At 43.6% G+C, this 16,227-nt stretch overlaps 1 protein-coding gene across 2 annotated transcripts; it reads left to right on the forward strand.

Moving 5' to 3' along the window:
- The first annotated feature begins 1,055 nt into the window (after positions 1 to 1,055).
- On the forward strand, positions 1,056 to 15,947 carry LOC146189968 (uncharacterized). 2 transcript variants are annotated; one of them, XM_084604693.1, is made up of 4 exons: positions 1,056 to 1,221; positions 1,388 to 1,408; positions 11,429 to 11,718; positions 14,975 to 15,947. In XM_084604693.1, exons 1-4 carry the CDS (start codon positions 1,187 to 1,189, stop codon positions 15,145 to 15,147), a joined length of 519 nt encoding a protein of 172 aa, XP_084460819.1. In that variant the 5' UTR covers positions 1,056 to 1,186; the 3' UTR covers positions 15,148 to 15,947. The 2 variants fall into 2 exon arrangements, with proteins under 2 accessions (XP_084460819.1, XP_084460820.1); XM_084604694.1 differs by lacking the exon at positions 1,388 to 1,408 and having other exon boundaries at positions 1,058 to 1,221.
- Positions 15,948 to 16,227: the final 280 nt, after the last annotated feature.

Raw genomic sequence — 16,227 nt, forward strand, 5'->3', positions numbered from 1 at the left:
CAATACAGATTGACGGAAAATAGGTGAGTAACACTTGCCCGCCTACTGCACCCATACCGTTCCGGATTGTCAGCTGGGTAAGTACTGTTTGCATTAACGCAGGCACTTTCATACTTGGTGGCTGGACATCAAACAATGCCTCTACGCGAATCGGCTATTTGGGGCAAACATTGCCCGCAAATTAGCACATTATGTTTTACTCTTTTTGGTAAGTAGGGTAAATGAGCACTTGCCTGGGTTAATTGTGCTTAATTAATGAAGAAGCTGCTATTAGCTGCAAGGACATTTAAAAAAGAAGGGAGGCTAAGTCGGTCGAACAAACGACATACCCTGCCAGACGAAGAAACTATAACCTAAGGTCTGGCTCAGTAGTTGCACTGCTGTTTCGACAAATATTCTTACATATTATTGTTTTTTTTTTTTTTTTTTTTTTTTTTTTTTTTTTTTTTGAAGAGGAGAAATGACTGTTCTTTGCGAGTTTAATTTCACCGAGTGGATGAAACTAAACGGCCTTTTCAAAGCAACCGCGCAAACTGTACGTTTTCTTCTTTATTCACCAGATGACGCTTCCAGTAATGCCGGCTGCTCGATTTGCTTAGTCGAAAACTGTACGCCAATTTCCAATTGCACAACAATCCAGGCAATAGTCATCTCACCGATTTACCATATGACTTCACTATAACGAAATTATATGGGGCGATCATTAATCAAACGCGGTAACTGTAAGTTACCTCGGCTTCAAGTAAGTCGTGTACATACATGTATGTGCAAGCAGGGTGGGCGAACGTCATGATCGTGGTGAACGTGCAGGGCATCTTCGACGGCAAAAAAATGCAACTCTTCAAGCATTGTTCCTTCCAAGGTTGTGGCGTTTGAAAGGTAAAAATAAGAGCATGCAGTAGAGCTAACTAGCCAAAATAATGTTCTTGGTTGATGCAGGTAAGATAATACCAGTACCTCTGAAATTCGAAACTGAAACTGGTATTGTTTTCGGTAACCATAGGCATACCAAGTTTAGCGGCTCGCAACACTGGGTGTGAGAGCGTCGTCGTATTGTAATTTGTATCTGTTTGTTGGGTGGCGGGCAGAAGCTGCAGCAACAGAAGTGGTCGGTGGCCTTGTGCTGAATATTGCCGGAAATCGGCGGACTTGAGCGCACACGCGTTGTTGCCAATACATTTCTCCAATGCCAGAGGCGGACACAGTCAGCGAAGGTAGTAGGTATATAACACTTTACTTTCCTCATCCGACGGCTGTCTTCCTTGTGCGAGCATCATTGATTCTCCGGAGCTTGCGAGTAATCGGGAGGATATTCGCCAAGGTTTCTGTTGTGTGCAGTTGTGCCGGGAAAGTTGTAAAACTGGTGGCTTCTCTTCCCGTTTCTCAGGCTCTCGAAGACCGGCCTACCGTAAGTTACAATTCTTCATTGCACAGATGCTCTGTTTTGAATTGAGAAAACGATACAGAAAAAAAAAAGCTCGTTTTCAATCTACTTCGTTGAGCCTTTGGAGCTGACAAATTCGAATAGTGCTTTTACTGTTGCCAGCATTTGCAAGTTATAAAGAGGCGATCGTGTTGTGCCAGCATTTTTGTTGCGATAAACGAACGCGACTGGCGGTGCAATACATTGTTTACATGGTTGACACTTGTCATGCGTCTATGCATATCGGAAAGCGTGGCCATTATTGTTTGGATCGCGATGCCTAGCAGCTTTGACGCTGTAGTTTTCCACCTTTACCAATCACTCGAGTAAGCTACACGTTTTCATTTAAGCTGTTCAGAAGCAGAATTTTTTAAAGGGCACATCGCGTAAATATGCATATTCCGCTTTATTTTTCATAGCTTCTGTCAGCGAACCCAACACAAAAAAAAAAAAAAGGAAAGTATAAAAAAAATCAATGTACATTAATATAACAATTATACCACCTCTATAAAAAGTTACGGAGCGACGAAATACGAACGCCAAAAACGTGCGCGGAACGTCCTGGCGCCATGTGCATGCAAATATCCGGCTTACCTATTTGTATCCTTTGTGAAATATTTCGCTCCGTTGAAGTAGTAGTCCATTCGTTTTGGATTACAGTGCTGCCTGGTGCAGCCAGCATGTTTTCATTACTAATGCATTCCATACTAATACACACCGCAGCGGCGGTAATCTGGTATTAAGAAACAGTGAATTTAAATTAATGCACACTGCAGTTGCTGTAATCTAGTAACGTTGGGTTCAATAGTCTGTGCACGGTGGTAACAGAAATGCATGAAGATCTCGCCAAATTCTTGGTAGGCTCATTGTAATCTTTTGGGGAAGTGTGCCATCGTCCCATAGTTTCCGAGTCTGGTTGTCTTGCACAAGCAGACTGCGGCTGCCTTCCAGCTGTCCAAACTGACGAGCTGTTGACACTTGTTTTTTGCTTCTTGCTTCTCTCGGGTCGGCATTTCGTCCTCGACCGCTACGAATGCATGGCCGTTGGGCCCAGTGCTCGCAGTTGCCGCATTAGACAGCGGCGCCAGGCAAATGAACGGCGTTTATATTGGATTGAGAGCATATAGCTAAAACGAGGGGAATACTAAATGGGACAGCGCATGCGCAGGTATACACAGCCGTAGCAGGCAAGGAGGGAATGAATGCGTGACAGCAATGCATTATGAGTGGTTGACAGGCTGGATAACAGGGACAAACTAGCACGTTTGTTACATTCCTCCCCTCTTAATATTGGCTTCTTTTTGCACTTGGAGGGTAGCAGTGTGTGCATGGCGGTTACTGGCTGCTCTTTTTGCTCAAAGTACATTTCTTCATGAACCACTGACGAAATTGCCAGTGGCGCAACTGCTGGCGGTCTGCTCGAGGGACACTTCACTACGTCATCGTGTGGTGCGAGCGTTGACTAATCTGGTTTGTACATTTTTGTCGTTCTTCGCTTGGTTATGGTGCCGAACACGTGGATGAATAATTATGTCGTATACGCCTCTAGCCGACGTGACGTATATAGTACGTGCCTCGATATTGCGCGCCGACATCGAGTGAAGGCTGACCAGTTCTGGCCCGCCGGGGTGGCTCAGCGACTAGGGAGATTAATTGACCTTGGCTAAAGTACTGAAGTTAGCGCTCCACTGTCAAGGGCGCGGTCCGATCCCGGCGGCCATGTTTTTATTGTGGCAAGGCGCCAGGGTACTTGCACTGTGCGGTGTAACCACAGAGGTGGTGGAAAATACCGGAGCTGTTCACTACGGTCTCCCTCATAACCGATGCCGCTTTTGGGGCGTCAAATTGTAAATACCATACCATAACATACCATACCATGCTAGACACTTACTGAAAAAGCGACTCAGGCTATAAGCGACCCCGTTGTGGACGGCTGCGAAAATTTTGATCACCTGGGGTTCTTTATAACGCACTGACCATCGCACAACACACGGACGCCTCTTTTTCGGCTCCATCGAAACGCAACCGCCGGCGGTCGGGTTCGAAACCGGGTATTCCAGAACAGTAGTCGGGCTTCTGCCACGGCGGAGGGCCACGTCAAATTGAATAACGAATTAGTAGTTAATGCATCTAAGCCAAAAATGTTTGAAAAACTTTAGCAGGTCACTTTGGTTCGGCTCCCAGCGGCAGGATAACTCTATTATTTTGTATCCGATGACACCTTATTTTATCAAAATAATTTTTCTGTTCTAAATACGAGCTCGCCTATAAAGGCTGCAGTTATTGCGAACTGTCGCATATTACGAACAAGGTTAAAGATCATGGATAGCGTGACCGCACCATTCGGTGACGAGTCATAGTAGTAAAATCACAGTAGAGAACTGTGCTCGTCTCGCCAGCGCAGAGTATGAAGAGCGTCCCCTCAGCCCTCCCCGTCCTTTTTTTCCTCCTAAGGATTTGCAAGGATTCTAGCTGCCTCTTGAAATGGTTGGACACGGTGTGAATAAAACGGCCCCAGCAGCTTTAACCGATCCCAAGCTGGTAATCTCCTCTTGCTGTCACTCGATCACTCCTGTAGATAGTGCCGAGTAGGCATAGAAACGTCGCTTTCTTTTATAGTCTGGTCAGAGTATCGCAGTCTCCGGTCTAGTTCCCCTTTCGACCGGGCAGGTCTGTACCGTAATGTTCACTTTCCAACCAAAATTACTTAGGACTCCTCCCGAAAGAAATTCCTCGCTCCCCTCCGCCTGCTTTCCGTTGTACCAGTCACGGTCGCCTAGCCCGATCAACGTCGCCACAGGCGCTGACAGAGGCGGTAGCCGTCAGGCGAAGTACGTTTGCCGGGCCGTGTTGTTCAGGCCCTTCGCACACTTTCTTCGAAAATTAGCTTACATTGGTTAAATGGACTTACATTGCAAGCAGTAAAATGCAGTTCTGACTCCGTCTAGCCAGTGGAGCGAGACAGTTCCAAGTGGCAACCTGAAAACGCCGCTCAAGGAAAGCATATATACTAATGGAATTAAAGCAACACTTGATCTGGGCGATGTCTTCTGACATTTATATAATCTAGATGGCCAAGCTGTTACATCAAAGATCCGCCTCGCCAGCGGCGGCACTGTGGTTAGGGCGCTTGACTATAACTAAACAGAATGTTGTGGCGATCCCAGCGGAACGTTGATTGTAGAGCATCAAGTTTCAATTCTGTTTTTTTTTTTTTCGTGCCGAAGCTTTGAAGGGTCAGCTGTTCCAACTGGATTGTAAATGAAATTACCATATTTCCAAAGGGAAACGGAACGAAATGCCGCTGGAAAATCGTGCTCCATTAATTTCGACTTCGCTCCTCGGCGCGGGCATTATTTGTGTTCCTTACAGATAATTACAGAGTTCCACTCAAAAACTAACAAGACCCACTTTCTAAGAGTGTACTATAATCGCCCGCTTCTTAGACGAGGCGTGACAGTAAGCATTTTTCACATTCCCATCAATGCTCTATTGCTGCACACTGTCGGGAACATCTAAGCAGAACTGCTTGAAATGGTAAGGGCCTTCCCAGCATCCTTCACGGTGCGATGCGATAGCGGTGGTGCATCCATGCGGCGGTGCCCTCGCAAAACAAGCAGCCTGCTTCTTGCAGGCAGCACAAATTCTATGCTGGCATGGACTGCGAGATCATGAAAACGAAAACGAAACTACAGATTCTCGGAGACGAGGTCGCCCGTCTTTTGCCAAGTTTGCCGTTGCGCGCACGCCAAAGGTGCACGGTTATCGTCTCGCCATGCAGCTCATGTTTGAAGAGTGGTATTTTGACAATCGCTTACTGTTCCAACTGTGCTTGGACGAGGTCTAATCGGCGTGAGATCCGCAGCGCTCGTCCGACGCCGTAGCCTTATACGTGGGCGTTGGCTGGGACAGCGCCGACAACCGTACTCTCGAATCAACAGGGGTAGAAATCAAGTGCTTTTAGTTGAGAATCTCGGAGGTAACGCGTAACAAAAAGCATGGCCTCCGTGATCTCAGAGGCCATGCATAGAGGGTGATCTCAGAGGCCATGCATGGAGTAGGCGGCCGCGGCCGTCATCACCTATGCGGCGCCTTCGGTTCATGGCGCCGGTCATCGGTGTAGGACGGTCATATCGTCGTCCTGGCTTTCATTCTTCCATGTTTTTACCCGGTTTTATCATCGCTCCCCATTTTTGGTACCTGCAGCCTCGTAACTATGTCGTCCTTTCGGGCGGCAAATTATCCTTGGCGGAATGGACTCGCGTTGAAATTAACGGGCTTTTTTTAGACTTCTGGTTTGGTTTATATGGGGTCAAAGTCCTTAAGCGACTCAAGCCATGAGAGACGCCGCAACGGATGGGTCCGGAGGTTTCGACTACCTGGGGTTACTTAACACGTACTGACACCGCACAGCACACGGGCGCCTTGCTTTTCGCCTCCATCGAAAAGCGGCCGCCTCGGCCTGGATTCGATCTCGCGTATCCTTGGGCACATCAGTCGGCCGACCTAACCACTGCACCACCACGGCGGGGCATTTCAGACTTCTATGGAGCTTGGCCTCACCAAGTGGTGCAGTTCGAATTAACTGAAAATTTTTAATTATTGAGGTTCGAATTAACGAGCTTCCGCTGTAGTTTTAGGTCATTCATGCATCGCCTTTGAGTGAGTTTCCGCCGCCGACAGTGGCGGAAACGGGGATATTCTCCTTTACCTTTTAAACTAAACTATCCTTTCTCTCTGTTGCTCACTTCTTTGATTTCTCCTACCTGTCTCCTTACTATCCCTTTATTTCCGCCGCCCCAGTTCAGGTGCTTCAGCTCATTTCGATAGCAGATACCGAGGCTGGCAAAAATCTTTTCCTTCCTTTATTATTTTTATTTTATTCTATTATAATAAAGAACCACTTACTACTACTACTACTACTACTACTACTACTACTACTACTAGTACTACTACTAGTACTACTACTAATACTACTACTAATACTACTACTAATACTACTACTACTACTACTACTACTACTACTACTACTACTACTACTACTACTACTACTACGATCAATGAACTATTTTTAGGGCGTGAAAAGGTCGCCATTTGCAAGTAAGTACCCTTTGGTTTGCCGAATGAGTAAATATATGGTAATGCATTCAAAAGATTCAGACCAAAAAGAATGCGCTGAAAAGCATGAGAGTCCATAAAAAGCAAGGGCTTTTGAAACCTATGCTACATACAGGCTGGGCGCGAAAATTTTAAATATACTCAGCGTGAACAGGGTGCTCTTTAGAGTGCAAAACACTAACAAATCTGCTCACATTGTGTGGAATGTACTGTATGCAAGATTGGTGATGAGAGAGGAATCGCTCGTGTGCTGCGTTGAAGTCGGCCTGGCCGATTGCAGCCCAAGCATTCTCTGCGTCGCATCTCGATTCGTGAATATATCTTGGATAGCCACTTGAGGTTGTTCTCATGTGTGCAGCACTCGAAAGTGGAGAAGTACGGAATCGCGAATGACGGGTTATGCTAGAAACAGCATGGAAGAGGTGCAGAACTTAGTGAAACATGCTGTTAGTGTGCACCACACACCATTTTTGGCACTGTTGGAGATGAGGTATAGCAACCTAGCAAGCAAGAAAAAAGCACGCAAAAGCATGTGACGGTGCTTGGCCAATATGGGAGGGTTGAATGCTGGGGAATGAGGCAGGTGGCAATCTTCACAAGATGACACTTTTGGTTTATTGAGGGGTTTTAAGGTTGCCTGTTTTTGCGTTTAAAAGCAGATGAAAATTGTCATAAATCACAGTCTGAGGGAACATCTGACCTGCCACCGCTGTACAGGTCAGGATAGGTGTGTGCACATGGGGGGCAGAGGGTCAAGGGGCAGCCGCCTCTTCTGATGCTCTCAGGGGGGCGCCAAGTATGCCCATATCTTTACACTGCTGGACTGTTAGTTGTCAACATACAAGTTATTTTTCATAGTTATTTTTTTTTTGACGATACTGGTGGCTGAAGACGTGTGATGTTGCATTACAAGAACTGCTCACTTGCCATCTTTACTTGCGGAAAACCGATTGAGGACTCAAAGAATCGTTGTGAGAGCGCGTCGTCACATACTTTTCAATTCTGTGTCCATGGCGAACCTTGTTTTAATTTTAAACGCACACTGTTATTTTTGTGTTTCAATTACGTCACGTCAAAATAACAGTTTGATAACAAATCCTCATTTTTGCGCTGCATTGTGGCTCTAGGGACTTTGGAGGAACGAAGGGGGGGGGAGGGGGGGGCTATGCAGGTCAGCATATTCACTTGTTCAAAATGTTCAGTGTTCGAAATGCCTTTTGGGAGAATGCGGGCCGATTGGCTAACGCAGAGGTATCCGACAGGCTACAGTTTATAACTGCCCTACTGTGTAGTTTGAGAAAGCAGGTGACCTTTCTGTACTGTAAAACCTCTTTGATTCAATCGTTGTTAATTTGAATGTTTTGAACTAGGAGCGCCACTCCAGTCAGTGCCGTATAAGTTTACGGCGTCAGACTTTCATTAATTCGAATGGGCTCACACCAGGTAATTTGGACGGTAGTCACATCGAGGTAGAAGCAGGCGGTGAGCCAAATAGACCTGCCTGGACCTGAACTGCATAAAACAGTGGTGCCCATGCACTAGAGGCGTGAGCACTATGGCAGGCGCCATAGCTGGTACCGTTGCTGGTACCTTCCAATTACTGTATTTACTTTATGACGGGAGGAGCTTTCACTGTCTATTCCTCATTCTGTAAAGAGTATGAAGCCTACCTTTTACGGGGGGGATGTAGCAATGTATTGGAGATGTCAGGGACTCTGAAAAGAAAGTCTGTTTTAGTCATTGCTTTTTACAGCATGCTTTGAACGGTTTTATGCAGCTGAAGCCAGCAAACTAAACTAACTCTTACAAAAACACCTGCACCTCTGAGGACTTCTGGAATAAATAAGATTTTTGAATTATTGAAATTGGGGGCAGCTGTGTATAAAATTCCCATGTCAGTTAAGTCATGCTTAGGAATAGAAAAATTATTATTGGGATTAGCATCTTTCTGCGGGCAAGATTGTCTTTATGGAGAGCAGCGGCAGACTGTAGCTTGAAGCAGCAAGATTGATATCATTATTGACAGGGGGCAGTGTGCCTAGATAGCACTGTATGGCTGATAAGTTTTAAGAGTGAGCAAACTTCATACGCATGCATATTGTTCAACAGGGCAGTGGCAGATAAGCTGTTTTTTTTAGTCTGGCTCGTGCATTTTTGTCGAGGCACTTCATGGTGTTGCTATGAATAGAAGGGCTTCTGTCTAGACTGTACTGTGACTGCAAAAAGAATGCAGTGCAGTCTCAGCTACTGGTTAAATGTGGTAATAGCTGACTGTCATCGCAGTGTTTATGATGTTGTCTTACATAGTGGTATCAGGTACTGGGGAGTATCGAACAGGCACACTTGACTTCTGTCAAGGGTAGGCACATATTTGAGCGGGCCCTTTTCCATTGGAATCCTGAATCCAGCTCTCCTGCTATCTTCCTTTGTTTTGCAGTGCTCTTATTAGAAAAGTCCTTCCAGCTTTAGCCCCTCAGAGTAGCAAATTACATTGGCCCTCTTCCAATAAAAAAAAAAAAAAAAAATCTGTTAATTTAAGACTTTTCAGCTGCTTTAGAGCTTGCTTGAGGAACATTTTGGCTACATACTGGCATTTGCAATGGTTTAGTTTACTACACTTGGCTACATCATAAAAAATTCAGTTTAGGGATGGTCATATCATTTACATTTAAGGCATAAAGTCTGTGTATGCCTTCGCTGGCAACATTATTCTCTATTCTGGGGTTATTCACATGCTGAAGTTGCACTCAAAAGCCTCCCAAAAGCCTATCTTTGGATGCTGTAACAGAGATTCCAGATACTTGTATAGACTGATAAATATAGCTGGGCAATGTTTTATCTCACTCTGTGCCTGATAGTACCTGCATTCTCTGTCTTTCTACCTCCCTTGTGTGAGGTTAGCAAGTGCTCAGGGAGTCCCGGGCGTTTGCAAGGGCAAGTGGGGCGTCTAAAAAACTGTGCATTTTTAAGTCTGTGCTAGCTGGTCTATAAAGGTATGGTACCATACATGTCATGAACTATGTCTGCTTGTCCTAATATTTAGTTGAAATAATTTTAATCTGTCAAGCTATTCTGCTATTTCAGACTCGAGAAATGCACCTGTTACTGTTGCTGCGTTTGGTACATGATGGCCATAGTTGATTATGCATCATAAAGCCTCATATAACTAGCCAACTGTTATTGTTGCAACGTTAGAGAGTAACCATATGCAAGGGAGGTGACTCACGAAAGTACAGTTACTGGAGGAACATGTGGTACTGTTATCGTGATAGCAGTACCACACGTCAGTCACATGTCAGTAGTGTGTAGAAATGTGTGTGCAGCATTGTCGACTCCAGGAAACCTGGCGAACCATTGCTCTCGTCCAACGGAAGACGCATAATAGAACTCGAGGGGTAAACATTGTGTAGCAAGATTCACGGAAACTAAGGTGCTGGCTCGGGCAAAAGACACTTTGAAAAGACAGATTATCGAAGCATTTAAGATGTATCGAGTCAAGAAGGGGAATGCATGAGTGTTCCGTCTGTGGCACTCAGCAGGAAGGAAGTGATACTGTTTCGTTCGGACAATATGACAAGAAGGTAGATGCAATTTGCCATTGTTTTCATTTTTTTTTTTCACACTATTTCTTTCCATTTATTCTGAATTTTCTGTTTTCTTCTTCTTATTGTACCCTTACGTCTTTTTGTAATGCTTTCTTCTTCTTCGTATCACAAATAACAGCCAGTTGGTAGTTGGGCGCATCATCGGTGTGAACGTCTTGCTGTAATCTCTTGTGTGTGTGTTGCTTGTGAGTAACTATGCAGCGCCAGAGGTCTTCAGAGTACTGTTATCTTTTTCATTGGCATATCACCTTTCGAATTTAAGTTTGTTTACAAATGAAAATGCGTCTTTTTGCACCTATGCTGTAACTTAATGGTCGTTGAACTGTCTCCTTTTATTTTGCTGTGTGCTGTTGCTACAATCTTGCGTCTGGATGTTTCTTTGGGTCAAGGTAACAACAGTGGCATTGCCCTGCTTAAATTTTTGCCTGGAATGCTTCATTTTTGGGGCGTCATGCAGTGGCTCAGTGATAATGCCATTCAAGTCCTCTTCCCAAGGTTGCCAGATCAAATCACAGCTGTGGCGACCATATTTAAACGAAAGCGATATGCGAAGCGCCTATGTGCTGCATGTGGTACGACGGATCGTTGGCTGCGAGAGCTACAAAGGTCTTATTAACTTTTCTCAAGGACACTGGGTTGATCGAGACCCATTAAAACTCATCTGTGTGTGATTATGTGCGTGTGAAAGTGTGCGACACAGATTCTCCTTCTTTTTTTCTCATTCATTTCTCCCTCCCCTCCCACACTTCGCCACCCTCATCCCTCAACCTTCATCAGGAGTAGCATGCTAGGCTCACCACCAGGCAGACATCTCCTGTTGCCATTAAAATATCTCTCTCTCACTATGTGCTGTACGATGTCAATGCACATTAAGGAAACCTAGGTGGCTGAAACTAATCTGTGGCATTCTGCTATGGTGTCCATCATTGTTGATGTACAGCTTCAGGACGTTAAACTTCATCTAACTAGATAGCTTCATTCATAGAATTTATTCTGCTTTAATTGTCTAAAATTGCCTTTTCATGATATATTTTTGCTTTGTAGGAGAATCAAGAGCTTATTTATGAAAGCAGCTCTCAGTTTTATTAGTATATGATTCCATGTAGTGTAGCAATATTCTTTCTGAGGGATCAGTAAACAGGTGAAATCACAAGCATGTGAGCTCACTGATATCTTCACTCACGGTTCCAGACAGGAGACTTGTGGTATAGTCTAGTGTTGTATGACTGTGGTATTATGGTTTGTTGCAAAACACTTGCCTTCCTTTTGTACTTGCACACAGCATATCACGGGCCACTGACATCGACGCAGACTGGGAGGACCTGGCAGATCGACCCCCAAGCATGATGGAAAACATGTCGATGAGCGTTAACCAGCTGCTGCAATGTGCCGCATCACAGATCGAGGTGATCCGTGAGTCCGAAGTGTACCGGACGTACCTGAAGGACAGCCCCGTGCTCTCGGCAGCTGCAGCCATCGTACTTGGTGTTCTCAGCCTGCCAGCGCTGACCTTTCTCAGCTTCATTATCGTCCTTTGCCTCCTCACGTTCATGGGCTTCTTATTCATCGAGGGTGAGTTGGAAGGTCATGCAGAGAGTGTTGTGTCATGGAATCTGCTGACTGCTATGGTTGGGGCACAAGACCCCTATGTCTATGTTGTGATAAATGTTGAAGAAAAGAGAAGGATGAGATTGAAAGTTTTTATATTTGATTTAGTGTGCATTATGTGAGTTGCATATTATGTGGCCACTTTCACAAGTGTGATTCAATTATAGTTTATTGAGGTTTTGTTCATAAAAGGCTGTAACACAGCACGCGTAAATGCAGGAAGAGGTCCTACAACAGTTAGTAGAAACTTTTGTTATAAATGTATAGGAAAATGGCATATTAGCAGGTGAATGTCAGTGCACGTTAAAGAACCCCAGGTGGTCGAAATTTCCGGAGTCCTCCACTACGGCGTCTCTCGTAGCCTGAGTCGCTTTGGGACGTTAAGCCCCACAAACCAAACCAAACCAAGAACTAAGGCAGTGTATACTATTCAAAACATAGGATTCTGTATTCCAACTTGTCCAATATCTAAATACAAATAAGGGTTGTTAGTCTTATGTCTCAAAAACTGCTGCATATATAAATTTGAAGTTATTATTTCTATTAGTCACTTTTGTGGCTAAAGCCTTGAAGTTTGTTTATTGGAATGTCATCTTCCCTTTTAGTACTCATGTGTCAAAAATGAGGCTAATTTAATTAATTAAATTTACCTTTTTCCAGTAACAGAAATAAGCATACCCAATAAAATTTGCATGCAATTTCCACATATTAGCGGTCTTAAACTCAACTTAAAAAAAAGGTAACTCACTTCTCATCAGCTGTCAGACACTTATAACAATTACCTATTATCTTGAAATTTAGGCTCAGACATTTGGCAACAGATTATAACATGTTGGGAACATTTTATCAGAACAGATGGGCAGTTCCTAAGAAATGTTACATGAACTTTTAAAAAAAATTATCATTTTGTAAAAATGGCAGTTTTACGTTTCCACATTTATGGCAATAGTTCAACAGGCATCACAAGAATTTTGTTTCTTTTGTTTCTCGACATTTTTCCCAAACTTGTCTTTCCTTTCTTTCCGTTCATCTATATTCGCACTCTACGAGGAGCTGTGGAACTCTGCCTTCTCATCATGCTCATTATGAAGACAGTTGAAAGAAATTTCACAAAGTGCACTTGGCATCAGAGTTTCCAATTCAAAAAAAGGGCAGCCCGCAGCAGTAAGCTCCCAGAGCCCACTAAAAACTGCTAAATTCAATATTTGTATTAAAAAGCAAAATTTTAAGTTTATTTTTTTCATTTTGTCTGTAAACGATATAACCAATATTTTAAGAATATTAGAAAGAAAGCACTTTCTTCTATTATGATGAGAAACTTCTTATCACAAGCAATTTAATTCTCAGATATAGCCCACCTGCCTTCTGTAGGTTTAGACTAAGGTTGCAAAGGCACTTCTGTCTATCCAGGCTACTAACTGCTGTCTGCAGATACACACTTTCACTAGTGAAAGGTGTCGTCTGCTTCATCTTGGCTTGGCTCGGCTGTGGAAGGTAGTCTTCTCGTGCCACCCATTCTAGCTGGGATTACAGCACAGCTACCGACGTACACCTTCGTGCCAATTTTTTGGCTTACGCTAACTAGCAGTTCATACTCAGAGCAGCATTTACTCTGCCTTCGGAGTCCGGTTCAAGTAGTTACGATGGTATTCATCAGCTCTCTTCGCATTAGGTTCCCTGTTCACATTCGGTAATGTTTTGGTCAGCATCATGGTGAGAACGAATTCGGAAAGCTCAAAGAGGGAATTTTTGACAGAAGCATCTTTTCACTTCATGCCAGAATGCAGCTGTGCTCCCATGGCTTTTTCAGCTGACGGGGGTAGGCTTTTTCTATTGCATTTGATTGGCAGCAGCTTTTTTCTCCTTGCCCCAGTCTTGAAACTTGGGGTTTTTTTAGCCACTTTTTCCCGAACTTCTGCACATACTTGACAGGTGCCAGTCCGCCAGAGCACATGCCTGTCAATAGCAGACTCGGCAATTGCATTAAGAGTGCGGCATAAATAAATTCAAGGCCTATTTGGGGTGTTCGAACATTTGCCACCTTGACATCTCATTGATGCCTTGCGCTCACAGTGACATTCTCATGTGTAAATTATTGTAATTTAAAAAAAATTACATCATTAAAAACAAAAGCTTTATAGGATCACCAATAACAGCCAACACAAAAGCCAACTGGACCTGCTAAATATCCCTCCTTCCATAGCATAAAGCCTCATTCACCTTTGCGAGCCATAAAGGGCATGTGATGTGAAATGTTTGCAGAACAGCATTTAATGCTTCCTTCTTACCTGTGCAGCAAGTCCCATCATTACAAGTGGCAATTTTCACAGCGTTGACCTCAACAAATGGTTTAAGGCAGTGGCAGTCGTCCATTTGTTTCATTAATTCGTTGGTGTCTCGTGTCCGTTCACAGAAACAGTGACCCAAAATGCTGGACAACCAGATCTTTGAAACACTTGCTTTATGACTGCTAGAACTGCAGTTGGGAATGTCACAGAATTGCCGTTATTGAGGCTGTGGCTGTACTGCACTGTGATGACACTCTGCTGTGAACTTTTCTTTATTTTTCTTCTTGCTCATTTCTTCTTTCACCAATTATTTCCCGTAAAACTTTATCCTCCTCATCTACTTCATAGCCATTTTGGCCAAGGTTACGTACAGTGACGTGAAGGAACAAATTAAAAAAAATCAGCAACACATAGTGAAAGTCTTCTGAACAGCTAAAAAAAGAGAAAGAAAACACCAACAACTTGGCTTAAGTGTTTCACGAAAATTCCTCTAATGAATGCAGTTGCAGTTTCTACTAACAATTATGTGAGGAAGTGAATACATAATAAAGGCCTAGGGAAGAGAACAGCATGTAAAGAAAGGCTTGCGTGTGCTGTTTTTTTATTAGCAGGATTCATGACGTTTGATGCCATTTTTAAATTTCTTGGAGTGCTCTTGTGCATTTTCTGTTGTACGGCTGTGCTTCTCACATTGTGACATATGTTTTTAGTAATGAACTAAAGAAATCATTTTTTGCTTGACCTACCCTACCTTTCTCCTCCCTCACTCCCCTCCTCTCTTAAAAGAACAATGGAGGTAGAAATATTTGAGGTATAAATGGGTTAGCAATTATTTCAGTCTATTGCAAGAAAACCAAGATATAGGGTGCATTCTAATGGACCCAATTCGACACATAATTAATCTTAACTTTGGGTTCTGCTTTGTATTTCAGGTACGCTGATCACATTTGGTGTGATTGTCACAGCTGGCATCCTCTTTTTCATTGGTACCTTTGTGGCAAGCTTCGGCTGCTGTCTTTACGCCCTCGTCTACGTGCTCCGTACGCTGAAGATTGTTGGCAGTAGCGCGGTTGCCGTTGCTGACGGTACGAAGAAGGCGGAATGAACTGCTGAAGACCACTTGGGCCTGGCTCCTAATGGACATTTTTGATTCTGCCTCACTACATTCTGTGCTCAGTACGCACATTTTCTTGTGTAACTTTCTGTGATAGGTCTACAAAATTGGAGGGATCGAAAGAAGTCTGATGTTCTGTAGCTGGCACTTGTCGTGTTGGTGTTTTTGCTTGCAGGAATGGTACTTAGGACCAATCAAAACAGAGAATAATGGGAATGAACCGCTGGTCGGTCACGATGTGCTTGTAATGAACTTGCAATCATAAGTCATGTTTTTATCAAAAGCTGCGTTTTTTGGTGCAGCGCATTATATTGCTTGTGCAACCTATTTTGTTGCGAGGTGATGTGACATGGGTCATAATGTGTGTTGTGAGTTGGAGTCTGATTTCTCAACCTTTGTGCATGCTCTTTTTTTACATGGAAGTAAACAGTGAATCTGTCTTAACCCTGATATTTCATGTTGTTCATCTTCAACTTGGATGCACAGTTTTGTGTTGTACTTAATAACATCAGTGAAGTGGAGGAGAGATTTCTATAACTATTCCTTAATTATACTGCTCATGCATTGTGGCAGCATGTACCTGAGGGTCTGTTCAGATGAAGTGAGGCATATGTCAACCAACTAATTTGCTAAATTACATATTTTTTGTTACTAATTTATATATAACTGTTTGTGCTGTGCAAGTGATTACTGTAGCAAGTGGCTGGAGCTTTGTCAAGCTGCAAAATAAAGCAGCTTTTTCTTCGGTCAGCTTTTTTGAAAATAAATACGCTTCTTGATTGAACTATAAACTGCACAGCTTAATGACAATTGACATTATATTCCGAACGGTTAGGTGAGCATTAGTGGTTGTTTATGCTTTAAATAAAGGGGCCAACAACTTCATGGCTTCCGCTAAGTTCATACCTACGGCTAGGTCAAGTTTGAGGTTTGATTACTAGGCTCTTTATATTTGTGTCAGCAACCAGCAGCCAATACATGACAAATAACTGAGTAAGTATATGACAGTTTACTGTATATTTTGTTGGGGCTTAAGTTAGGCTACGGTATGTTAGAGACATCAACTAGCGG

Source organism: Amblyomma maculatum, chromosome 5 (assembly GCF_055883805.1).
Source record: "Amblyomma maculatum isolate TAMU_Amacu chromosome 5, ASM5588380v1, whole genome shotgun sequence".
NCBI classification, from domain to species: Eukaryota; Metazoa; Arthropoda; class Arachnida; order Ixodida; family Ixodidae; genus Amblyomma; species Amblyomma maculatum.

Coding starts and splice junctions, on each gene's coding strand:
- LOC146189968 (XM_084604693.1), top strand. CDS start 1,187: ATGCCAGAGGCGGACACAGTCAGCGAAGGTAGTAG. Junction 1,409..11,428: donor CTCTCGAAGACCGGCCTACC/GTAAGTTACAAT, acceptor ACTTGCACACAG/CATATCACGGGCCACTGACA. Junction 11,719..14,974: donor GGGCTTCTTATTCATCGAGG/GTGAGTTGGAAG, acceptor TTTGTATTTCAG/GTACGCTGATCACATTTGGT.